General features: G+C 44.8%; 1 protein-coding gene across 1 annotated transcript in view; it reads left to right on the forward strand.

The window, feature by feature from the left end:
• The first annotated feature begins 1,783 nt into the window (after positions 1–1,783).
• stx8 (syntaxin 8) overlaps positions 1,784–26,182 on the forward strand; it is a 42,183-nt gene continuing 17,784 nt past the window's right edge. The window contains exons 1-6 of the mRNA XM_080834532.1: positions 1,784–1,907; positions 2,775–2,874; positions 3,303–3,397; positions 5,081–5,191; positions 8,432–8,562; positions 9,582–9,674. Coding sequence (XP_080690658.1) covers positions 1,891–1,907; positions 2,775–2,874; positions 3,303–3,397; positions 5,081–5,191; positions 8,432–8,562; positions 9,582–9,674 — 547 coding nt within the window. The 5' untranslated portion in view covers positions 1,784–1,890. The remainder of the gene's footprint in view (positions 1,908–2,774; positions 2,875–3,302; positions 3,398–5,080; positions 5,192–8,431; positions 8,563–9,581; positions 9,675–26,182) is intronic.

Raw genomic sequence — 26,182 nt, forward strand, 5'->3', positions numbered from 1 at the left:
AAGGGACCTAGCCCTCGGCCTCAAGGCATCAGACCGTGTAAAACTTCCTGCTCTGTAGTCCTCAGATGTCTCAAAGCTGTAAAAGGATCTTGAGCGAGGTCTGCCCCGGTTGCCGACTGGATGAGTCTGCTGGGAAGCGTGCTTGGGCTCCTCTGCATCGTAAAGAGAGTGCGTTCGCCTTCTGCTGCCCAATAGAGACGATGCATCCACAGCCAAGCTTGATGGCCCCAAACTGGCAAAGTCTGACTTAGAAGAAACATTGATCATAACTTCTTTAGACCGCTTTGGAAATGTATAATCAGAATAATTGCTGTTTCCTTCAGGTTTGGCAGCAGGTGTGTGTTTCAACAGGAGAGGCCCGTGGCAAAGGGTTTTGTTCACTGTGGAAACTTGAAGTCAGGTGGTACATTGCAAATGGTGGGGGTGTGGCATCTGTTTATGTGTTCAATTGTTCTGGAAATTTACTCAGTTTAGTTGTAACCAGCATACGCATCATACACTGTTTCCCCAACATACTATTCCTCAACTTCAAACAACAGTTTTATGAGTGACTTTTACCCCACAGAGGAGAGCAGTTCCACTTTTGATGTACTGAGGAGCACAAGTTTGTGTGGTTGGATAGCCTCTACTTTGGGTCTGTATTGTGAAAAACAGTGAAAGAAGTTTTGTAAAAGTAAACTGAGATTGTGAACAAATTCTCATGAGAATCTTACTTTTTTTCCGTCTTTTATAAAACATTTTACAGTCAGTAAATGTGCAGTAATTACAACAAGAATTGATACCTCACTATGCATATCACTGCAATTTTATTAGAGAAGTTAACCAACCAATGCTCATTAGAGTAGCCATGTATGAAATGAATTCATAATTCAGTCTAATTTGATTCAAAATGTTTTGTTGCATATTTTTAAATGCATAGTTTGTGTTGCATACTTTAAAATTTATATTTTGTTGTGTTCTGAACACTGAGCGGTCATTAAATAAAACAATAATTAGCATGGCCATATTTCAGACAGTGTTTATTGCAAAACACTGAAATGTCAGTGGTGCGTTTGAGTTCCAAGAATAAGCCAGATTTATGGGGCTACTGTTTTTTTCTAAACAGAAATGGTTTGATTAGGAAACATAAGATATCAACATTCACTCAAGCAAAATATGAAAAAATACAGGATGAGGACACAGTTTAAAGCATACGGGCAAACTATCAATATGATAATACATATGGAAAAATAGTCATCTACAGTATAATCCTTTATTTCAAAATTTCAGGTATGGATTAAAGCATTTACTGTCAACCTTTGATTTAGTGCGGTTTGATTTAGTGCTGTTCTCAACTCAACTTTTCAACAAACAACTATTTATTAACAAATTTAATAAATAGTTGTTTGAAGTAATTTTAATTTATTAACAATGCAAAGTAACATGCACGAGTGTGTGATCTATGATAGCAGGCTATGATTAACAAACTTGATTAATACAGCCGAAGTAGGCTAGACTGAGGGTCTTGTGTTTTTCAGGCTATCTTTGTAAATGTCTGGAAACTCCCGAAAGGTAGGCTACTACTTCATCATAGAGTTAGGGCAGACAGATTATGTGAAATAATTAGTATATCTCTGCGTGGATGGAGCAGTAAGTGGTGGTTTGATAGACAAAATTGCATCTAGTCAGAAAAAAGACACTAGTATTTTACACCTGATCACTAGCTAACGAAAAGGGTGTGTTGCCTCTTTAAGAAAATGTCCTTAACCACCCACTGACGTTTTACCCAAACAGGAAGTTGGCTGTATTGTGATTTTTGCAAGGGGCTAATCCAAAAACAGAGTAGACCGATCTGGCAAGTGACACTGACATATTGGTTCCAGCACTGTATCTCCATTATTCGAATCAATAATGTCTCAAGATCCTTGGTAAGCATTTCAAGACTGAACGCGAAAACACAAAGTTACTGTCAACCAAAATTGCCCTTTAGCTTTTAAATGCGCGGTCAAGTGCACGTTAGCTTGTCATGGGCAGCTTGATAGCTAGCTTACAAACTAAGGAGCCCGTTTAGTTCACCCAATGATATGACTAGCTGGGTGACACAAACCATCCGTTCGTAGTTTGTCAGTTTTTCGTCAAGTAGATACTCATTCGAAATATTTTAGGAAACACTTACTCCTTTTCTGTGTTCTCCATCATAGCTAGTGTGAAAGTACCGGGCATACTTTGTATTAGCATACTAACTAACTAGGTACGTATTTGGGCCAGTTAGTAGTGCCTATTTACCCAACTGATACCAACTCAGGGACGTGCACATTAATGATGAGAGATTTTCGAAGAATTTAAACGAGACGAAGGCTATAGCAGCGCATGTTTCTGGTAAAACAGTTCTGATCACATGACACTGCCGTAGCATGACAACCTTGTGATCTTGATTGAAATCTCGAGGAACTGTGAGTTGAGGCAATGAATTGTCTGAGAACACATTGTATTTGAGAACATGGGGAGTATGTGCTCTTCTTCTCAGGGGCTGGGATGTAACTAAATATTCTCACAATATGCCAATACATTGTATAGATGGACGATATGGCTAGAACCATGCGAAGCCTATTTTAGGCATACTCAATATTACAAATGGTCATTTTTGGTCACAAATGTTGTATAAAAAAAAAAAGCATAGAATAAATGTCGATTTTTAAAAGCAACGCCTAGCTCATACATTGAGCTTTTAATTAAGGTCTGATAGGAAGTCATTATCTCGAAAGCTGGTAACCAAACTTAACCTATTTCTGCAGGATACAGAACTATGATGCTACATGCCGTCTGGCTCAAGAAATTGCTGAAAATATTCATGAACGTAATAGACAACAGAGGACTGGGGGGAACCCGGCTAAGGTTTGCATCTCAAATAAAGATGTCTGCTTATATTATTTCCTGTTCTTACATTTGTAACGTAGTACAAACACCTAGAAATGTACATTAAAAAAGGTCATCTTTTTTCCTTCTGAAGATGCACTTTATGTACTGTCTTTTGCTATGTGCATCTGGTACTATTACAGCTGACCTACAGAAAAGATAACTTACCATGTAGACCTTTATTTGGGCCTGCCCTTGGGCGATTTGGATGGGAGGTCTGTTTGCACTATCCACATTTTTTTCTTTCTGTCTCATTTGATTTTGTCATAGGGACTTAGCCCTTGTAAAACTTCCCTCTCTGTACTCGTCAGATGTCTCAAAGCTGCAGAAGGATCTTGAGCGAGGTACCATACCACCTGTCTCTTAACTAACTGTGATAACCGGGTTTTCTTCACTGTTTGGTCTAGATAAACATGACCCTGCGAGCGTCCTTACAGAAGCTGAAGCAGAACATCACACAACTGAGGGAGACTCTCATCCGTGCCTCATCCCAACGTCGCATGTATCCTTTTGCCAGTCCAGTGAATTCTTTTGGAGGTCGGCTGTTTAAGTTTTCCCGCTCATTACCCATTTTAAAAGCATTGCTTTTCAAGATGTGTGTACAGCTTAATAGATTTGGTGTATGTTTTTCACAACCAATCCGTTTCGGGCTTGTCTGCATTTCTCCCAGTCTTAATATAACATGAGTGTTTTTTATATGTAGTAGATGTACATGTGTTGGAATCTTCTCGTAGAATGCCATGACAAAACTGTTCAAGTACGGATATAGGAAAAAGCCTAGAGCTAGCCTGCAGCAGGTCATTGGACAGTCTGTTGATTACCACTAGAGGGCACTCCACCTCTAAAAATCAGATTAATTTACAACCGGCAGTTAATAAATGGATCTTTCCCCTGGAAGAAGGCTGTATTAGTGCTGAGTTTAAACTGACATTTTCTGGTCCAGAAAACAAAATAGAGGAAACGATGCTTCTATGCTTGGTTAAATATGTGCTTGAGGTTTTATGAAGCATAGTGGTTATGTCCAGCACCTGCCATTGTCTCAGGAATGTGCATTATGGAGAGAGAACAGCGTGAGAGTTTACACCTCTGCAGCAGGTGTATGTAGTTTGTGGTTTTGACATGTGCAGTAAATACTATTTTTGAGAGAAACATACCAGTATAGTGGCCAAGATATCACTGATTACAATAGAGAATAATGATTGAATAACAGCACCTTTTCTTATAAGAAGCGTAAATTAGATAATTAAATTGATGGAACAATTTTTTAACAAAATGTGTAGGCTAATAGTAAGCAATATTCTTCTCTGGACTTTGTGGTGTGTTTGTAAGGTTGCCATGTGTGATTGTATCACTTCAGATTAAAAAAGAAATGGGCAAGTGACTCTATGAATAATTATTAAATTGTGATTGAGCCGGAGAAAAAAAGGTCTGAATACAACAAAAATGGAGGAAGCAGAGTTCTCTTAAATTGCTCACATGAGTCATTTTAGAAGAAATCCATTCATACAAGCTGTTCTCGCCAAAGTCTCATCAATTGCTCCTCGGGAAACTTTGTGGTCCATTCAAGCTCAATTGGCCAATTAAATCAGAGCTTTATGTTTTGAGAGGGTGATTGGAACCTGATTAGACTATGGGACATTCTATTAATGGAGTCCTCACTAGGGTCTCCCCTGCTCTTTGTGTTTTTATATTTGTATGTATAGTAGAGTCTGTTTATTCTTAATTCAAAGTATATAGAGAGGTATTGATTAAGTGTGCTACATCAATAGTAAGTGAAAGTATTTGTTCCAAACATAGGAAAAAAGTAGACAGCTACACTTTATAAAATAAATCTATGAAACAAGTGAAAATCTCCCTCTCTGGCTTAATTTATACACATACACACAAAAGGCTACTGCTACAATAGAAGGCCTTTATTCTGGAAGGCATGACAAAATTAAACCACTACTTAATATGAACTCGCCCAATCGTCACTAGGTAAGGGACACAGAGCGCTGCTGCCCAATGTTTAGCGTTAGTCTTTGAGGCGTCGATAAGTCAGCAGTGGAATAGATTCAGTGGAATAGAGTACTCTGTTGGGAATTCTGTTAACTAACGTAAATTTGACTTCTGAGACTACTAACTGAGATTTTCCTAAATTACTCCCCCTTGTTTGTGTCAGCAATCCTTGACGTGCACCTCTCAGAATCCAGTCAGAAGCAGACCGAAGGCAGAGCCTGCTGGACAGCCTGGTGACCAAGGAGAGGCAGCTCCTCGCTTCATTCAAAGGAGACATCACCGAGTCGGAGCCAGCCAGGTGAGACCCTGGCATGTGCCTCCCGCTGTCTCTGCCTCTACAGACAACTGTTGTTGGTAGGGTTTTCTGTGGTAGCCTATGCCAGTGGTATCCCAGTGGGCCACTATGACATTGTTTTAATAAATAACCCAGCAGAAGACGTTCGGTGCTTCACATGACCCCTGTTCAGCCGTGCAGGCCAACCCCTGCTGGGCGACTCGGAAGTCTCTGTGCCATTTCCAAGCGGCTGCCTCTCCAACCACCCACTTCATTAGGGGTGCCGGGGCGGTGATCACACGCTTGGCACCTCCCAAACCGAGCATGGGGTGTCTGTTTAGTGCATGGAGACACACACACACACACACACACACACACACACGCACACACGTACACCAGTACACCCGTCACACATGGTCAGATCAGTTTACAGTTTATCACTCTCCATTGAGCCTACTTCCTCTTCCAAAAAGGGGGAATCAAAGAGCGGCACGCCACCAGCTATATCCTGAGCGCGTTTATTATTCCTAATCTAAGTGACAGCTCGGCCCAGGGTCCGGGAGCATAAACCCGCTCGTTCTCTTGTGTCGAGCTTGACCTGCCCACCTCAGGTGCTGTGTGTTTGGATGGCCCAGGGGAAATTGCCGGTCTCCTACCAGTGACATGGACTTCCTGTGCCTAGTGAAGTTCCTGTCTCCTCTTTTTTTATTTAAAGTAGGAGAGGATCTAAACCCGGGCAATCTGGCAGGATCATGCTCTGTTAATAACTCTCGGGCCAAGAGGTTAATGCAGTGCTTTCACATGGTGGGGAAGGCCGAACCGCACTCCTTGTGATCCTGCTGCTTTGCTTTTAATGCTCAGCAGAAATGAGGATCAATCACTGGCTGATCAAATGGGGGAAATTCAAAGGCATCTTTTTTACTGGGCTTATCCACGCCTGCTCCTTTTGTACATTTTTACAAAAGGAAACCTGCACCGCTTCGCTCCGCTCAATTCATCCCCTTGGCTCTTTAAAGTGTGTGTGTGTGTGGATGTGTGTGTGGATGTGTGTGTGTGTGGGTGGGTGGGTGGGTGTGTGTGTGTGTGTGGGTGTGTGTGTGTGTGTGTGTGTGTGGGTGGGTGGGTGTGGGTGTGTGTGTGTGGCGGGCTCTTTAATCTTTTTTATAGATGGAATACCAGTTGTGCCGGGAGTTCTGTAACTGAATCAGATGGCAGCTAATGAATTACATGGCCAAGCTTCATCATGTGATCCAACTGTTTAAAATTGGTGTGATTGAGGTGAAATTGTCTTAGCTAACTATGTAAGGAAAAGAAAGAAAAAAAAACTTTGTTGTTGAGGTTGAGGGGTAGGGGGATGGTAAGGAGGTTAGGAGATGGGGCTCAGTGTGTGGTCTTTGTCTGGGAGTTGGGGGGTATTAGCCTTGCTTGAATAACCTGAACTATTTCTGCCCCCTCCCACCTCTCCCCCCTGGATGAATGGTGGAAAGGTGTGTGTGGTGTGCAGGGAGTTATCACATTCATGAAACAATACGCTTGTGAAAGATTAGCCACTAATCAAGCACCAAAAAAAACATGGCGCCAATGTTCGAGGGCTCCGGACTGCCCTGGCCGACCCCCGTCCACGGCATCCTCTCTTTTTGTATTTGATCATGATGCAAGAAGTCGTAATTAGTTAAATCGCTGAGGGGCCCCCCCTCGGAAACCGCAGCCTTTTTGTCCGGCCACGCTCTGGTGTGACGCCTCGCCGAGATCTGTCTGATTAACTTGGCAGACACAGTGGGAGGTTAATTGGATAAAACTTTAATCTTCACACCGGCGCAACCTCGGCGAGGAGGAAGTGGAGCGCCGGCGCACAGCGCGAGAGTTACCAAACATGTCAGAGAGATTAGTGCCGAGGGACGACCTCGCCATCCCGTCCAGCCGGCCCGCCTGGGATTAATAGCACCTCTGAGCGGGAGAGAGACAGCGCTCCAAATAGCCTGGAATTGCCTCCGAGCCCCACATGACGGGGAAAGAGAGAGGAGAGGAGCTCCCTTGAACTGCTTTGTGGATTAGCCAGTCCCAAAATTGCCAGGGAACCTTTCAGAGGTGGAAGGTGGAAGGTTCATTTATGCCCTGATTTCTTAACCTGGATGTTTGAACCTTTGGCTTGTCACTGTGAAGGAAAAGAAAGATACTAGGAGGGGATCCCACTAACTTGTCCCAAAACGAGAAGAAAAATATTTCATATTTAATTTAAAAGAGATGTGAGTGGAAGACAAAACGTTGAAAGGTCACTTATTTTTTTAGATTGTGTCGTGTTCGTGACCCAAACACTTGCCACGTTACCAGAAACCCCACACCCCTGTTTACAACTGTTGACCACTTGTCCTATTAGAAACGGTCATTCTTCCCTCCGTCTCCGTGGGGACCTCTCGGGTCTGACCAGCAGATGACACTGCTCAGACGGTTGCAGCTGACAGCGGCTCGCTCCGAGGAGACCCGGAGCCCTTGACGCAGCGTGGCCTTGGGGTCCGACGGCACAGCTTGTTTTCGTTAGAAACAAGAATAGCGCAAAACCGCAGAACAGTCTTTTAGTGCGCAAGCCTTGTCAGCCCAGAGCCCAGAGCCCAGAGCCTCTGGGGCCTGAGGCTGATTAGGCGTGCTGTTTACATGTGTGTGTGTGTTTGTGTGTGTGTTTTTGTGTGTGTGTGTGTGTGTGTCTGTCTGTGTGTGTGTGTGTGTGTGTGTGTGTGTGTGTGTGTGTGTGTCTGTCTGTGTGTGTGTGTGTGTGTGTGTGTGTGTGTGTGTGTGTGTGTGTGTGTAGATGTTCTATTTACATGCGGCCAGCCCTCTGCTTGTTTGGTGTGTGTAACAGCGCTCGCCTCAACCTTGTCTTGTGGATCACAGCCCCAGTCGAGTAAATAAACATGCTCTCTCTGATCCCAAACACCATTGGACAACTGTGTCTGTGTGTCTGTGTGTTTGTGTTTGTGGGTGTGTGTGTGTGTGTGTGTGTGTGTGTGTGTGTGTGTGTGTGTGTGTGTGTGTGTGTGGGGGTGTGATTGTAGAAAATGTGCTAGGATTTATACTCTAGAGAACATACGTGTTACAGATGTGATTGCTTGCGTTCCATCAAGTGGCAAGTGATTGATTGCTCCAATGAAGTTCATGATCAGTGTCAATGCTGCTGTTTGTGTCTGTGCATGTGTATGTGAGTTGGTAGCACGTTGCTTAATCTGTGTGTGTGTGTCGGCCCCGTCCCACCCTTGTGTCTATCACCAGGTCAACTCTGATGTCGAGTGGAGGAGGTGGGCAGGGAGGCGCAGTGAACCCATGGCTGGTGGACGAGTCGGAGGAGACGCGTGGCCTCTCCTTCGGGGAGATCAAGACGCAGCAGCAGCAGATCATCGAAGGTTGGTTTCGACCAATCACACGGATGGAACGTTGATCATCTCTTCGATATATCAAATTTACTTGTTTACAGCACAGCTTCAAGACATATAATCAACATTTCAATGAATATTGTTCATCTGACGGTAGTAGTCTATAGGCTTTAACAAGGGTTAATGCTTGAGTTTATATTACATCATTCATGTCACTAGAATTTAAGTCTCTCAAGTGTTCGGTCCAAATGTAATGGTTTTTTTTAAGTCGAGTTATCTGCACTTACTCACTTAAGTTTAATCCTGGCAGAAGTCTGTCAATAAAAGTCTGTGTTTGAGATTAATCTGGATTCACTTGAGTTTGACACTAAGATATGAAGGTCACACTCAGTAATGTACTAAAAGCCTTCAGATGGCTGTAATATTGTAAGTGTATGTGTATATTAGGCCATCATGCATGCGCATGGGCGCACGCTCACTCACACACACACACACACACACACACACCGAACACACACACACACACACACACACCGAACACACACACACACCGAACACACACACACACCGAACACACACACACCGAACACACACACACACTCAAATAACTGGACCTGGCAGCTAGAATAATTGCCACAGTTAGCATCATGGGGGGTAAAGTGCAGAATGACTCATGGGTGCTCCGCTGCTCCATAGTGTCACAAGTCCAGCCCAGTGCCCTGCCATCCCCAAATGGTTTCCTTGTGAAATCACCCAAATTGCAAAAGGCTTATTTTAGTAGGAATTTGTATACTTTTCTAGTGTTTTTCAAGACCCCTTCGAGCAGAGACCCCACATTTCTGAGCGCTTGTGTGTGGGTGGATTTGCATGCTGATACAACAGGCCTTTGGGTCAATTAAAAGTGTGGCCACACGGTACTTATTTAGCAAAGGCACATTTTGTTCCAGTTGTATGCTTTGTAAGAAGTCATCTTAAATCTTTTTGTCATTATGTGGATAGCTCAAAAGGTGTCGGTGGTAAGGCCTTCTTCTCCCTTGTCTGTTTTACAGTACAAGACGCAGGTCTGGATGCCCTGGCTGCCGTCATCAGCAGACAGAAACAGATGGGTCAAGAGATTGGCAATGAGCTGGAAACACAGAATGGTAAGGACATGATGACGCTGTTCCTCTCATACTCACTCTAAGAAATGCCTACTTGTCTGAAAACATCTTGAAACCTACATGAAGTGAGTTGGATGGTTTGTGAATACGGCTAGAAGTTTACCAGAAGCCACCTTTCCCTCACACAGGAAGCGTTTGAGAGTGCAAATACAAGTCAAGCAATGTTCTATTTATGGGGAAGGGACAGTCATGTTAGTGGAAATGAAGAGCCACGAGATGCAAGAAGTCTGTGGTTAGCGTCAGCAAAGTTGAGGTCAGCAAAGAAAGCAGATCTCTGCCGTTATGAGGGGAAAAGAACGAGAGGAGAGAAGAATGACAGCGAGTGTGTCATCCTCCCTCCCATACTGGCCTGAGTCCCATACATGCAGGAGGCTTGTGCTGCTGTTTTCAGACTGGTCACCTGTCTGATGTGGTCAGAGCTGGGGCTGGGTCAGGAGAGTCACCCCCAAGCTAAGACTGCAAAGACAGGACAGACACCACAGTCACATGGCACGGACAGCACTTACTTTGCATCCTTTTGAAAAAAAAAATGATAATATTTTAGGCCCTGTTATCAGTAGTTCCCCAGTGTGAAATGGAATTTAGGAGCACAAGGATTTCTCCAGCTTCAAAAATGTTCCTGTCGTATTAATTGCCCTCTGGACTGTAGTGTAAAAAGGTTCCTGCCATATTAATTGCCCTCTGGACTGCTGTGTAAAAAGGTTCCTGTCGTATTAATTGCCCTCTGGACTGCTGTGTAAAAAGGTTCCTGCCGTATTAATTGCCCTCTGGACTACTTTGTAAAAAGGTTCCGACTGTATTAATTGCCCTCTGGACTGCTGTGTAAAAAGGTTCCTGCCGTATTAATTGCCCTCTGGACTGCTGTATCTTGCTGTATTTGGCCCTACTATTACCAAAGCTGACTACAATTTATTATTACTGGTAAATTATTTTTTAATTATCGTTTTTCTTGTTGGAATATCATTTTCATTATTTCTCACACCTATCATAAAAGTAACAGCAGATTGCGTGATAATTTTGGAGGAACCCCCCCCCCCAAAAAAAAATCTATATATAAGAAATCATTATCCATTAAACCATTATCATTCTTTTAAGATGTGGAAACTCTGTTGGCTGTTTTCAACAGTCAGTGATTTCACATTGAACTTTCATTGTAAGTGAGGTGACAGAAGACACACACACACACACACACACACACACACACCCACCCACAGGCAAAGAAAATAGGAATTAAGCAGCACAGAAGAGAACAGCCAATGAGAGAATACAGTGTGGAGTTCATAAGTTCCCTGTTGCTTTTCTTGGCATTGCGCAGGTGCACTACAATGCCCCAACCCTGGGGACCAGCATAATTACAGTGGCCTATTCATCTAAACGGTGCTTTTCTTTCTCCTCCGAGTGCAAAAGTGATGACATGATTGGTGTTCTCCCTAAAGAGCTGTGACTTGGGCCCAATGGAGGTCCCAGGACCGGCCAGAGGGCCGGGCAGCAGTGTCTCTCTCTGCAGCGTCTGCGCTTTGAACCCAAGCCTTAAAAAGTCTGTATAAATGTCAGTGCAGTGAACAGAGATTGAACCTGATGGTCATCTGCCTTTTCGGGGGCCTCTGTTAGACATAGTTGTTGTTTTTCCAGCCATCAAATCAAATCTTGTGTTCCCGAAATCATGACCTTGGGAATAGAAATTAAATGCGTTTCTCCGCTGCTGGGAAAAGGAGAGGCTTTCAGCTTCCAGAAGCATCCACTGATCCACCTTTGGGATACAAAAAAAATGGGGATTGTTTTAGCGGGCTCTCCTTTTACCCCTTATTGAGCGAGGAGGGGGGAGTCATTTACTTTAATGCTTCAACGCGTGTCTATCCTCTCGGCAGCAGCACATGGCGTCAGTGTTTCCAATAACAAGACATAACGGCAGAATGGGACGATGGGAGTGCTGTAACTGAGAACGCACCGGTCCCGCCGCAAATGAACACTTCAGGCTTGATCGAAAGTGGCTTTGCTGTTCTACCATGCAGTCCCACAAGTGCCCTCTGGCTCGTAAGACTTTCGGAGGCAGGAGCCTTTCCGAAGTGCCGCCCATCGGTGTATCATAATCCTATTGGAGCTATGAAAACCTATATGTGAAGAAAAAAAAAGAAAAGATTTTAGTCAGGGATTTTGAAAATACATTCTTTCGTGTGTTTTTTTTGATGAGCCTGTTTCCAGAACTGTCCGTCTCCCCTGTTTAAAGTGGGATAGAAACCCAAGGAAGGGTCACTGAGTGTTATTTGGCTGGTCACTTCGCAGCATCTTGCCTTGCTGACCCCCCTGCCACCACAGCTTGAAATGTACATGGCAGCGAGGAGTTCACAAAGTGCAGTGATGCAAAGAACATTACTCATCAGACCCAGAGTTGCCTCACCCCACCCTACACAACTCTCCCCCCCCCCCCAGCTTCGCCCTATCCCCGCATGTTCCCTGTGAATTATGGGAAAGATGTTGGCTCCTTGAAGCATGAACACAGGTGGAAACAGGGGGATATATCATAGCGGTGGCGGAGGCGAGTTCAAACGGCAGGGTCCTGCTGCATGCTGTCGGCTGTGGGGAGTGATTTAGAAGAGGGGTGGCCCAGCGCCCCTGGATGGAGCAAGGGAGGATGGGGGTGGGCTTCAGAGCCCTGAAACGGGTGCCTGTTCTTCCACCATGCCAGTTGTGTGGCACACTCTTGTTGAAACTCAGTGAGTCAGATTGACCTACAGGGAGGTATTGTAGCAAAACTGTGAAAATATTAGCCTGTATTTGAAATTAGTTCACAGAAAATTATTGGCCAGATGTTTACGCTGACATTTTACCATTCAGTGATTGGTGCAGCTCCTAATTGGCCTGATGAAGTGGTTAAGTCTGAACGGTGTGCACTATGATGCAGCCTAGTGGATGGAAGGACACGTTTCAGATGCACCTGAAACTGAATTCTTCTGTTTCTTGGGTAATGGCTTCAGACAGCTCTGGCTGATGCAGAGTTTCAGACTTTGTATTAAGTGACGGAGTCAACAATGTAAAAAAGAAACTGGATAGCATAATGCTTCGGGAGAGAGGAGGGGGAATGGATTTAAGTTATATAAAGATGGAACGGCTAGACGCTGGTTTTGATGTGACAGATGCCGGTAACCTCTTCGTCCTTTTACTGCATCCCATCCACCCAAACACCCCATCTCTCACAAGATATTTTTTTTTCGTGTGTTTTCTGTTTTTCGTCTGTAGTGCTGCTGTTTCCCTATAAATAGATTAAGTTGTGTGCAGCAGCCCCTGACTGAAGCTGAGCGGAGTTTGGCTGCGCTCGGTGTGCTGCGCTCCTTTTTTGGGAAGGGACCTGAGTTGAGGTGCGAGGTTAAGGTGACCAGCCAAGCAGAGAGAGAGCGAGAGAGAGAGAGAGAGAGAGCGAGAGCGAGAGAGAGAGAAAGAGAAAGAGAGAGAGAGAGAGAGAGAGAGAGAGAGAGATAAAGAGAGAGGGCATTGCCTTACTCCAGGGACCCTCTTCATTTTTCTGTTCCTCTCTTGTACAGAGGAAATTTTGATTTATTTATTGTTTTATTGACTTGAGTTGAACTACATGTGTTTTATCAACAACAGTGTACAAGTACACGGTCACAGTGGCAAGGGGAAAAACTTCCGTTGAACTGGAAGAAACCGTCACAGCACCCAGCTGTAAAAAGTGGCGATCCTGGGGCTGGCCTAAGAGAGCGTGATTAGAGGGGAACAAGGTGAGGGATGGAGAGAGGGCATGAGGGAGAGAAGAGATGGATAGAAAGAACAGGGAGATTAAACTGAAGCAAAATTGGCTTCTATTGGTATTGAGAATTTTAAGTTTATCCAAACAGGAGACAAAAGAATTTGTTTATCCAATCATACAAGAAATAATTTGTTTATCCAAACATCAGAAAAGGATTCGTAAACATACTTCACCTGTGCTGGGGGATGTTTTTTTCAAAGCTGGTCAAGTTTACAGCTGTAATGAAATCATTCAAAAGTGTTGCCTGAAACTTATAATGACTCACATTGCACACTATCTACAGCTTCACTTATGTTGCATAACAACGCTGTTTTGTTTTCATTTTTCTAAATTCAGTGTGGCAGAAAATAGTCCTCTGTGTATAACTAAAATGTCTTCTATCAACTCGGTGTAGCTTTTTAGCTGCTAAGATCAACATAGTTTCACTTTTATTAGTGTTGATGTTTCTCAGATTTTGGTCTGGAACAATGACATCAGCCCATGTCAGCACAGGGTGAAGTCCTCGAATTATTAGTGACTGACAGCCTTGTAAAAGTCCTCCTCATGGATGGAGGGAGAGAGGGAGGGAGAGAGGGAGGGAGGAAGGGGGGTATGCACAGCTTAGGTAAGCTAGGTCGTTAGAAGGTACAGCAACGTTTCCATGTCACAGGCTGAATTAGGCTGAAAGGTTACTTTGTGGGTAATTGCTAACACACACTTACACGTAGCTTTATAGATACGTGGCTAGATCGAGGGACTGTATGGTAGATCGCTTTACCAGGGTAAGAAAGGAACTTTAAGACCAGTTGTTGGCTATATTAAAACCGACGTCTTCGTAGGCGTTTCTTTGGTTTACTGATCGGTCGGTCTGGTTACCGTCGGCCTCATCGGTTGGCCTTTCATGGTAGATTTGGACCAATCAAACGGATAGATGAGTTCATGTATTTTTCCATACTCTTTCTCGAAGGTCGTTTGATGTTATTTAATCAACATGAGTTTCCATCTAAGCCCCGCTCCTCAAAACTTCCCTGACACATAAACCTTTCACAGGAATTAGTCACCGTTCTTTGGTCCGCGTTCCCCTCTCCAGTCCACTTCTTTCTCATATTTTATAAATAGACTTTGCTCCTACGGCTCCTCCAGAAAGTGCGCTCATGCATCAGTTATGCCTGTGATGACCTCTGTATATTCCGACACCTTCTCTGTCTGTTTTTCTGGAATTCATGTTACCACTGCCAGGCAATGGTATGTCCACGCAGAGATGTGTTTTTTTTCCGAGAGGGATGGAATAAGCTTATTTCATAATGCGAAGAGCAGAAACACTGTATGCGCATTGAGCCCTACTGCTTTCTCTCTTTGAGTGTCAACATTCAAAGATGACTGAGTCGTCGGGTGCCGGGCTGTCAGTGGGCCTCCGTAAGGATTGTTTATGTGGGATAGACACAGAGTGTTGGAGAACGCTCTAATGTTCCTGTGGCTTCATGCATGAATAGAAAGTGTATGTTTTCTCCTAACAGCTGCTTTCTGTGTTAATATTCAGGGCCCAGATCAGCATGTATAGAGTACTAATGAGCTGCAAATAAACACTGCCCAATGAATGTCATCAAAAGACAGTGACATCATCAGGGGGCGGTCCCAGAGAAAGGCCCTCTTCCTGAAACCGCCACCCGAACAAATAAACCATCGTAATGGTTGTGTTTAGCGCTCCCAAAAAGCCGCTGCATAGTTTCGACATTTATTTATTGGCGGCCCTCTTCGCTCCAGCTGTGGCAATGCATTAATGCTTCGCCTTCATTCAAAACATGGAAGCTGAGACGAGGTGTTACAGAGGGTGCTGTGAGCAAAACAATGATGGGGAAATAATCCAAATAAAAAAGATACAAATCAACTAGATGAAGACAAAGCAGTATAATGTTATTTTGAAAATGCTAGTAGACACGTGTATGAATGAGTGTATAAATGAACTACAGATTGAGTTGTAGTCTATTAATATTATTCATAATTCTAAATCTATGACATAATAATGATTTGGCTATCGTAAAGCATGTAATGTGAACCAATCATAGTTCAAAGTTATTGTAAATTAAGAATATCCTGTTCCTTTTTCAAATTTGATCAACTACATTAAAAATATTGTACACAGAACTCTAAAACCTATTTGATTGAATTCGATCAGAAGTAATCTAAAAGTAGTTTCTCTAGAAAATCGATACTTGTTAGGTCTGTTCTTAGGTCATCTATAATTGGTGCTAAATTCCTTTTTTGTGAACTTATCTTACACTAAAACCTGTGGGCTAGTGCTTTCAAACGCCTCGCTTGATTCACCTGTCACAATTAAAATTACATTCCTATGAATGAATTGTATCACCATTGTATCCTACATCTGATATATTCTGACTGGCGTCTCTGATCTAAACTTTACTTCCTCAAAGGAGACCACAAAGTACTGGCTCATTTAGTTCAGCACAGAGAGACAGAACCGCCAGGGCCATCATCCGTCCTTTAGTTCAGCACAGAGAGACAGAACCGCCTGGGCCATCATCCGTCCCTTTGACAATCCTCAAGCCTTCATGCACATATTTAGAAAGTCGAGTCTTCCTGGGTCAGTGGTAGTGCCACAGTTCCGTCTTGGCAACCTTGGCAGAGTTCATGCCTGACTTGAGATGGAAAAACAACAGAGAGCAGCACCGGGCCATATCCAGTGTCTCGTGGCCATGATGCAAGGCCGTGCGGTGGAAGCACGTCGGCAGTCGAGGGAGCAGATCTTTCCACAATTTTATTTTTATTGAAATATTGCCCTTGTGCTCCTCCATCTTAATCAGCCGTGAAAAGTCTTAATATCCGTGGTTTGACGGCATCCTGTGAATCCAGTGGAAATATTTCTGCCATTTTTCAAACTCATTTCACTTTCAGCTGGCATCCAATTGTTGTTTGCCGCCTTATTAAGACGTTAACTTTCTCAATGCTGAGAAACTGACGAGACTTGTTCGAGACGTATTTAGGAATTTGAGGAGGGTTTGGCTGCCGTGCCACTCCCCATTGACAACTCCCTGTGACGAAGTAACAAAAAACAAGTGCTGCGTACAACAGGGAGGATTCCCTGTTTCCATCTTAGGGGAGACCCACTATCCATCAAATCCCGTTCCCAAACGTTGTCTGCGCTGGCCTGGTATCTGTCTGGGTGAGGCGGTGTGTCACTTGCCGATGCCTGGCGCCAGCAGTGACACTGTGGGACCTCCGCTCTTTCAGCTAAACAGGAGGTGATGAATTGGCCGAGAGGGAGTCCCAGGGAGACGCATGTGAATGGAGCCGATTCAAAAGATCGGTGCGAAGGTGGCACCATCAATCACTTCCCCTAGTCGTCCAGCAGATGGATACTGCCCCTTTTTTGGCTGTGGCATTTCTTCACAATCATTCAGACTGGGGGGCGGAATGAAAGAAAAACTATGAATTTGCGAGCCGTTTGTAATTCTGAGACACAGTCGCACGTAGTCGCTCGCTGGGGCCATTTTGACAGAGACGTGCAAAGGTCAGGAGGAGATAACAATGAGACATTGCAGCTGGAAAGAAACAGCCATGGTGGCGCTCGATTCATGTGCTAAAGAGTTTACATTCTAATGTGATAAGTCACGACTGATTAAGTCATGTTCTTTTCATTGTCCTCCCGAATGCCAAAACGTCTTTCATTGCTCTTGCAGTTGTACCTCAACAAGTGAGTCGTGTCCATCAAGAAGATATTGAGATTGGAGTCTCGTGGGCGCTGCCAATAGTGGTTTTTGGACCCAAAAAGAAAAAAAAAGCTACATACCAAAATGGTTGTCTAAATGTTTCCGCATGTGGTCGGTCTGGCTAGATGCCTACTGACTGATTTTGAGTTGCTCTGATTTGGCAGCTTCAGCCGCTTCAGACAATGGAGCAAACCTGTTCATGCCTGGCACTGCCCTGGAGCATTGTCACTGGCTGGAGATTGCTGTGCAGCGATCTCAGTCTACAATGAGATCATCTCTGACGGGAGCCTTGGTACACCTTTCACTCGGATCATAAATCAAATTCTAATCCTGCCGTAATGTCGGCCCTGAACGGCTCCAAAGGCTGCCTTGCTTCCAGAACCAAAATGATATTTGGGAGCTGGACCACAGACTTTTTTTTTTACGTATCTTTGAGGTAGGAGGAAAGTGAACTTGCTGGATAGTTAATTGAGTTCCCATTGTGACCACAGGATGGAGGATTGATATGTTTGTTAAAGTGAGGTGGGTGGGAGGTTGAGGACCGTTTGCAGATTTCTGAATATCTCTTTTATTTAATTTTTATGGATACCATAAAGCATCTAGGAGGTATTCCCGCCGTCCAGGCCGCAGTCTGCTTCGGTGGATCTTGGCTTTGATTTGGCTGGCTACATCTGGAACAAATGTGTGCTTGTGACAGTTGTTAGCAGCGAGGCCCACATTAAAAGCTAGTGGCAGGAATTCCCAGACGCCAGGAAGGAGTGATCTACAACTCTGCAAACTATGTGACCACGGTGGGCGGAGCGCGGTACAGAATGAGACCCCTTCACACCTCTCTCTCACTCTCATTCTTCTCTCGCATGTTGAGACAAATGGCAGAAAAAATGGCTAAAGGGAAACAATCTTTTGCCTTGTTACCTTTTTTGGCACTGGGTGCCAGAAGTTCCAAGCAGCAGATGAAGGCAGGTGCTGGCACATTCATGGATGTGAGCGATAGAGGGACTCGCACATAAAAATACTTTTGTAATTTGCAGTGGAATATGAAAGAGATGACAGATTAAAACTAGGGTTGTTTTCATAACACACATCGAGGAATTGAACATGCAGAATCGTTGGCTGCTTAATCAAGCCCTTAATGGTAATTTACTGTTCTTAAACAACACACTTCATTTCACCGTGACCCTATTAAAAACTCCCTGCTGCCTGTTGTGTCTTCTGCAAGGACAGCAGGCAAGAGGGCCTAGATGGATGGAGTGGGTTAAGAATACTGCAGACTAACTTGATTTATTTCTCGTAGCATTAACGGGGTATTTTGGAAAACCGCAAGCAGAAGTTTGGAAGTAAAGACCCCAAAGCCTTTGTGTTCTCTCCTCTGTTTAGGGTTAGTGGGTGTCTCTCTGTGCTTAAATTGGCGAAATCCAGAGCTGTCTGTAATGACATGCTTAGCGAGAAACCACAAGCACAAATAGACTAAATGTTTGTGTTAAATGTGCTAAATTTCCACCAAGCGTTGCTCAGTGTGCTCTGTAATGCCCAGTGCTGAGTTCTGTGTATCGTCACAGAGGGACTCCTGACAGACCTGCACTACACCTTGATGGTTTTGTCTTCCTTGATGAGAGGGTCTTTTGTGTCCACTGTCAACCATCAACCAATTTGTAGACTTTTCACTCATTGGTTTTGACATGTGTCATTCAAGCAGATGAGGGTTAAGTTTCAACTTGCCACTTGATAAAGACCAAATGTTGATGTATCCCAGAAGAAAAAAGTGTACACATACCTTGGATTTTTGTGCCATTATTTATGTTAACCTGTAGACCACTGATAGGCCCATACATTATTGAACTGGAATTACATGTAAAATTCATCACCATATATATTTTTTTGAAAGATTGTCACCATTCCTGAGGCTGTGGTGTCATCACAATATCCTACCTCCAGAGTTTCTTCCCCCCACACACACACTTTGTCCCCCTCTTTCCTCCTCTCCCTCCTCCCCTGGACGCCCGCCCTCCCTCCCATCTATCGTGAGGAGCAGACGCTCGAGCTCGGCCAGTGCTGGACGTGGCGCTAAGCTGGGCGTTGGGGCCGAGGTGTCGCACTGCCTCAGCTCATCTGCACCTCGTCTTGAGTTTTTTCTTTCCTCTCCTCTTTCTGCTGGGCCTCCAGATCACATCCAGATGTCCCCACGCAGGGCTGGAGAGACACACACACACACACACACACACCCACACACACACACACACACACACACAGGCCTGCAGAGTGGGAGAGGTTCCCTCCCTCCCCAACCAAACAACCACATCCAGATTGCCTGGCAATGACGCGCTCTTTTGCAAACGATCAATTGTGCATTTTATCCAAGGGAAAGCACAAACTAATAAGCGGAGGGGGGGGGGGATGGAAAAGAAGAAAAATTGAAGCAGAACCATGATTTCACGCTGTAACCTCTCCCCCTCTCTCTGTCCCTTTCAGTTTCTATCTGTATTTTAGCGAGGAAAGATGTCAAACTATTAATGTTTTCAACAAAATGTAAATCCTGTGACAAGGAAAAAATTCAGTTATCTTGAGAAGTAGCAACTAACCGTGAAGCAGTTTCATTCAGTAATATTGTCATTCATCGCATATTGTGCACTACTCTTTAGAGATTTGATTACAATCTGATTATAGTTAAAATCATGTTGAACTCATTTACATTCCACTGCACACAAGATATTAACTACATTTTAGCAATATAAACAATTTAAATAAAAAAGACAAAAAGAAAATCACTTCACACACACACACACGTACTCACACTAAGGGAGTTTATGTACAACTCCGCTTCAGTGTTATATCTTTTAAAAAGGCTTGCCTAACCTTCAGCGTATGTGCTGGCTGGAGACATTAACGTGTTAATATAGGGTCTGTAACATTTCCCTGGAGGTGGCCCCAGATTGCACAGGGAGGTGGGGGGAGTGTGTTTGCCATGTGGTGAGGCTGCAGTTTCTGCTGGCAGGTCCCTCCTTGAGTGAGGGTGGAAAGGATTCCCCCACAGTTATGCGCTACCTTGGCCTCCTCTGGTTTGGCTCCAGGAGCCAAAGTGAGTGACAGCGGGAACAAACCCACCTTCCCCCTGTTTACTTAGTGCTAACCACTCCGGTTTGGAAGCCCACATCCAGCATGCCAGGGGCGAGTGGAGGAGGGAAGGCTCACTCCCAGCATGGCTAGTCTGTTGTCCCACAGACTACAGAGTGAGTGTAAAACCACCCGCCGGCCTCAGCCAGTTCTTCTCATTTGGTCCCGAAGAGGTTTCTCTCATTTGGTCCCGAAGAGGTTTCTCTCATTTGGTCCAGAGGAGGTTTCTCTCATTTGGTCCCGAAGAGGTTTCTATCATTTGGTCCAGAGGAGGTTTCTCTAGAAGGTTAAAGACACTCCTGCAGCATCTGCGTCTTTTACAGGATGTTGACATCTCAAACGTCTTGTGCTTGCATTATGTTGTGTGATGCATCCATTTGATTGAAAAACGTTTTAGAACAGTTTAGTTGTGCCACAAGTAGAAGGGGTCCAATCCTGTTTATGGCCCATCTACTCATGATTGTGGTCTCATCGAAAGGCTGCAGAAAACACACTTGTACTTCACTGCACTGAAAGCACCATACACATCCTGCACTTTATTTAGCTCTGGTCCCTAATATGCACCCTGATGCATAGTCTCATGTCCTTCTCCTTTGTGATCACGTGAAGGCCATTAAAGCCTAGAGATGGTCATTTTCCACTGATTTCATAGCCATTACCAAGAGTGTGAGCAAACGGGAGAGGGAGCGAACAGTTGTCTGGACAGCGGCAGCAGCCCTTTCGCTCGCTCACAGCAGGGAGTCATTACTGGCTATTCATCAGGGCTGACGGAGCAAGAGTGAGAGCGGAGAGAGCACCAAGAGAGTCTCTTAACGTTTCAATTGAGTAATGCCCCATTAGCGCTTGTGTCTTTGGTGAGTTCTTGAAGGGCGTTGCACCCGCGTGCGAGAGCAATGTGACGAAGGGGTTCCATCCGCCAGCTTGTTTGCCATCTCTCCCTCGACGGGATTCCCAGATTTTGTCTTGGCAGGCCGCTAGGCGTACACATGTTCTCTTAGCCTGGTTTGGAGTCATTTGTTTGTCAAGATCCCTTAATTTGGACATTCGCTTGTTGTGAAAGAGGCAAAAAGGGGGGAACGTATTGAGATTTATAGTAAATGGTAGCAGGTCTAGGCGAGGTTTGTTGCTGTAATTTAATTGGAGTGAATCTCTGCTTGTGAGTCGAAGCACACGCTAGCAGAATCGACAGTTGCGTTGAGCGCTATGAAAACCTGCCAGGGCAATCAGTACAGCTACAAATTGCTCAAGACACCGCCTCATTCGTTTTTGTACTCCTTTTTGTCCAAGTGTAACAGGCAGACCATGATTATTTTGACTTTCTTAAAACGGCAGTAGAGCCAGCAGAATGGGCGAGCTGCGCTATATGGGGGCGCCCCACAAGTGCTGCCAAAGTCAAGCAGTAAATCCTTTTCATCTCCCATTAAGATGACTCATATCAGCAGTCAGGTGATGCTCCGCTTACACAGCTGAGGAAACCTGCAGCGATGGCCAATGGCAATAGTGTTACCTACCAGCTCGCCAGTCATGGCTGATGTTAATCGCCCTCAAAGTGCAGGGGGCCCATGAGGGAGAGAATATGGAACCACCATCGCCCATCAATCCGGCATTTCTGAAAGTGCTTCAAGGGAGAGGAAACTCTTTGTCTCTCTGGTTGTTTGATCTTTTATTTGATGTGGCCGCCACATGCGTAAATCCATCGAGTAAACAGCACAAGCCCCACCAGCGCGCATGATAACCAGCGCCCTGCATCAAAAAGCCATCTTTGCCTCACAAATGAGCCTCTTTGCCATTAACATGGAGAACATACAAGCCAGCTGAGCAGACAGCACTGCTCAGAGCAGCTAAGCTCATGCAAACACCAGAGTCCTTTGATCTGCAGCACTTCACCACCAGTGTAGTGCTGCTGGTTCACCAACTCCAGCTCACCACAGACACAGACACAGACACAGACACAGACACAGACACAGACACAGACACAGACACAGACACAGACACAGACACAGACACAGACACAGACACAGACACAGACACAGACACAGACACAGACACAGACACAGACACAGACACAGACACAGACACAGACACAGACACAGACACAGACACAGACACAGACACAGACACAGACACAGACACAGACACAGACCATGTGTGTGAAGACTTGTTAATGCCCAGGAGGGTCCCAAGAGATTGTTCTCTCAGTAATGCAGTGAAGAGATATGGGATCTGTCCTGAAAATATATTTCTCATTCTTGCGAAATTTAAAGAATTTAAAGCACCCGTCCTATTGGCAGGAGGAAGTGTGGTTATCTTGGTATTATTCCGAGTTGTTCTACAGATGCAGGTAATAGGTTATTGTGGTGCTGTTATGCTGTTAGGGTACAGAGTCTGCTTAATCTGTGACCCTGTTTTTTGTGTACGTGTTCAAACTGTAAAACAGTGTGAGGTCATTATCAGCTGGGCCACATAACTAGTATGCGCCTGAGTGTGGTCAAGTGCATGCTTCGGATGCCCTTGGCTGATATTTGTGACTTTTGATGGTGAAGGCCTTGGCATACAGTAGCACGAAACTGATATCCTGGGCAGAGGACAGAGTTCAGGGAGATGGATATCTCATTTCGCCTTTCATCTTACCGCTCTTGCATGCGCCTATATGACTTTGCTTACCCATATTCTGTTTCATATCTGGGGAAAGGGGAAAACTAGAATATGCCAGCTTTTGGGGTTAAATTCCTTTCCCTGCTGCCATCTGTCTATGCTTTAGGACAGTTCAGATCACTTTGTTCGCCTCAGTTAATACGTTTTTTTTTTTTTATTGACAACATTATTTCCTGCAAGGTAGCAAACAAATGAGATTTAGCAGCTTTTGTAGGCTTTGGTAGAGGACCCTCTCTGCTGAGGTGTGATTGAAATGGCCACCAGTGGGCAGTAGAGGGAACAGCAGGACGCCTGGTCTGCCCTGGAGGTGGTTGTGGCTCTGGATTCTGTGTTGCGGTTTGGGGTATGTGCGGTGATTATGTGGATAGTCATATAATGTCATTTAGATTTTGTTAATTTGTTTTATACCTCAGTGGAGGCTCCTCTTTCAGTAAACGATCATGGCCCCCTCATTTTCCTCATCCGACGGCGAATCACACCATTATCTGAACTTCCAGTTGCGCAAACTGCTGCATATTCCCACATCATCTTCTCACATACTCACATATTGTAAATACTCAACCAGTTGCGTGCCATGAGGGTGAGCTTGTGTGTGCTTGTGTATATATAACTTCCTTTCTAATCCCCAATTAAGTCATTGTTTGAGAATTCCTAAACTAGGACAAGAATGAAGGTTATTTACCTTACTGACAACATTAACACATGTAATCCATCTCGGAATAAATGAGTGTACAGCAGAAACACATTAATAATTTAACTATTATGAATCATACACTTTGTATGTTTGTAGTAAGAAGTAAGTTTGTAGAGTGTAGTATCAATAGACTTTGATAGTCCCGGGAATTTTGTGGCTTTGAGCAAGACCTTTGTGTTGTGAAATATCATTGTCAATACCAGTAAGTTTCCTCTCTAAATACTAATGTGACATGGTGACTCATGGCCCCAGGGTCATGTGGGGGCCTGGACGGAGGTGAGTGATGGTCAAGGCTCTGACATGCAGGATGGTCGTTCCTCTCTGGAGGTCAAGGCAGCCCAGGCCAGAGATGAAAGTAGCCCCCCCATAACTCAGTGCAACGTCTGCATCATCCCAGGGTGTCTGATCGCACTCAGTTGGGGGAAGACAAATATGCCCAGATTTGTTTGGTTTGCGAGGAATCCAGAGCCCGTCATGTGTGGTGTGGTGGAGTGTGGAGTTAGCACAGCTCCAACACCTCAAGACTTTGTAATCCCCAATTTAAAAAAAAAGAACATTTCTATCTTCTGAAAACCATCTGTCGAGTCATAAGTATTTGAACACTCGAGAGTTACACTGAAACACTGAAAGAAAAACTAGTCATTTGAAAAAGACGAACAGCAAAACTTGTGTAGAAAGTATGAAAATGCATGGTGAGGTTGAGGTTTTTTAACGGCAGCTAAGCACATAAACTGGGATCTGACTGGAAATCCGACCAGTTCTTGAAACAGCAGGGTAGTAAAGTGTTGGTGGCTGGTGGTGGGTCCTGTAGGTTTTTGGTTCTCCAGCTTCCCCACTAAAACCCGTCCTATGTTGTGCGACAAGGCCCTGCATGCCTAACCACTCTGCTGGCACCCCCATCCCAATTACAGACTCATTGTTCAGTGGCACCTGGCCATGTGGTACTGGTGCTGAACTTGGCTTCTCCCGTGTCCCTCTACATGTCAGAAAGAGAGGGAGAGACAGGGAGAGAGAGAGAGAGAGAGAGGGCGAACAAGAGAGACGGGCTTTGGTTCAGAAAGAAACTGGCTGCAGTTTCCATCCCTCTCCGCCTCCTTCCCCCAACTGCTGGACTTTTGGACCTCATCCTTCCTCGTTTAAGAGGGGTCGTTTTCTTTTTATTGCGCATCGTGAGATTTGGGGGTTATTGTTTTAAATTGTATCAGGTGTTCCCCGGCACCTCCCTTTCACTCACCCATGGCAACAAAATGTGCAAAAGCATGAGCGTCAAAAGCAGTCTCCAGGGAGCAAAGTGCTCCAGGTCCCAGTTTAATAGTGTTTCATTGGATCGTGATTTTTTTTTCATTGGATTCCCTCATCGAAGTCAGAGCGAGGTGGAGCGAGTTGGGGTTTCAAGGCAGGCGTGACGTGACAGAAGGGTCCCACCGAGTCTGAACAGACACAGACAGATCCATCTCATCAGGGGCTCCGAGCTGACCAGCGAGGTTCGCAGCACCCCTGACCCCTCCTACCGTACATCTTCGCTCCTCTTACTCACTTCCTGCCTCACCGTGACAACCAGCAGGAACTGTGCACCGCTGTTGGTACGGTTTCGATTTGCGAATCGACTTTGAAGTAGAGGCTTTAAAGGAGGAGATCCCCCCTCCTCGGAGCTGGAGAGATGCTAAATCAGCCACCAACAATCCGTTTTCCAGGCACCTTCACAACACTGAATCTTCAAGAGACATGAGCACTCCCATCAGCAGTGGTTTTCAGAGATAGCACTGATAGAGAGCGCACCCAGAGTACAGGCCAGGTTCTCTCGGAAGTGAGTTTAAGGGCAACGGCTGCAGGATATGCTAATTGGTGAGAAAGTGTGATTTGGTATTGGAGGAGTGATTGCTGATTATTTAGCAGTTAGGGGAATCTGGGCAGATGTGAGACACGCAGGATGTTCTGGAAACGCAGGGTGTTCTGGCTGGAACTGCGTTTAGTCAGTGGGCTATTACTCACCGGCAGTGCAGAGTGGAGACACACAGACAGACAGACAGACACACACACACTCTCTCAAGCAGCTTGAGAGAGAGAGATACAGGCACATAGTTCTTAGAAGTGTTTTTTCCATCACCTCACTTTCAAAAGAAGTCCATGTTGTCATAGTTGTATTACTTCTATGGCTGTTTTCCCCAGTTCTCCTCATGTGCATCTGTCTTAAGTTGGTTTTAGTTTTTTTTTTTACTGAAGCTGCATTTTTTTCTTCTCATGTTCCTCTTGCCTTTTTAGTTTTACCTGTTCATAGTTGCGCGAGGTATAAGACCGCCAGAGTCTGTTTTCGACACCCCAACTGTGAGACAGACAGTCTGGCGAAGTGAGTGATGGTGGTTATTTTCGTGTCTGCTGGCAAAGGCCATGTCCCACGTCACACATCCTCTGATGCATGGGGGTCTAATGAACAGCAAATGTGGTCCGTGGTCCACACATGTGTGTCACACATGTCACAGGAGTTTGAAGAAACCTGCCAAAGCAGACACTGTACAGTTCCCAAGCACACATTATGTCAGTTTACAGATTCGGTGGA

Source organism: Sprattus sprattus, assembly GCF_963457725.1.
Source record: "Sprattus sprattus genome assembly, chromosome: 1".
Lineage (NCBI taxonomy): Eukaryota > Metazoa > Chordata > Actinopteri > Clupeiformes > Clupeidae > Sprattus > Sprattus sprattus.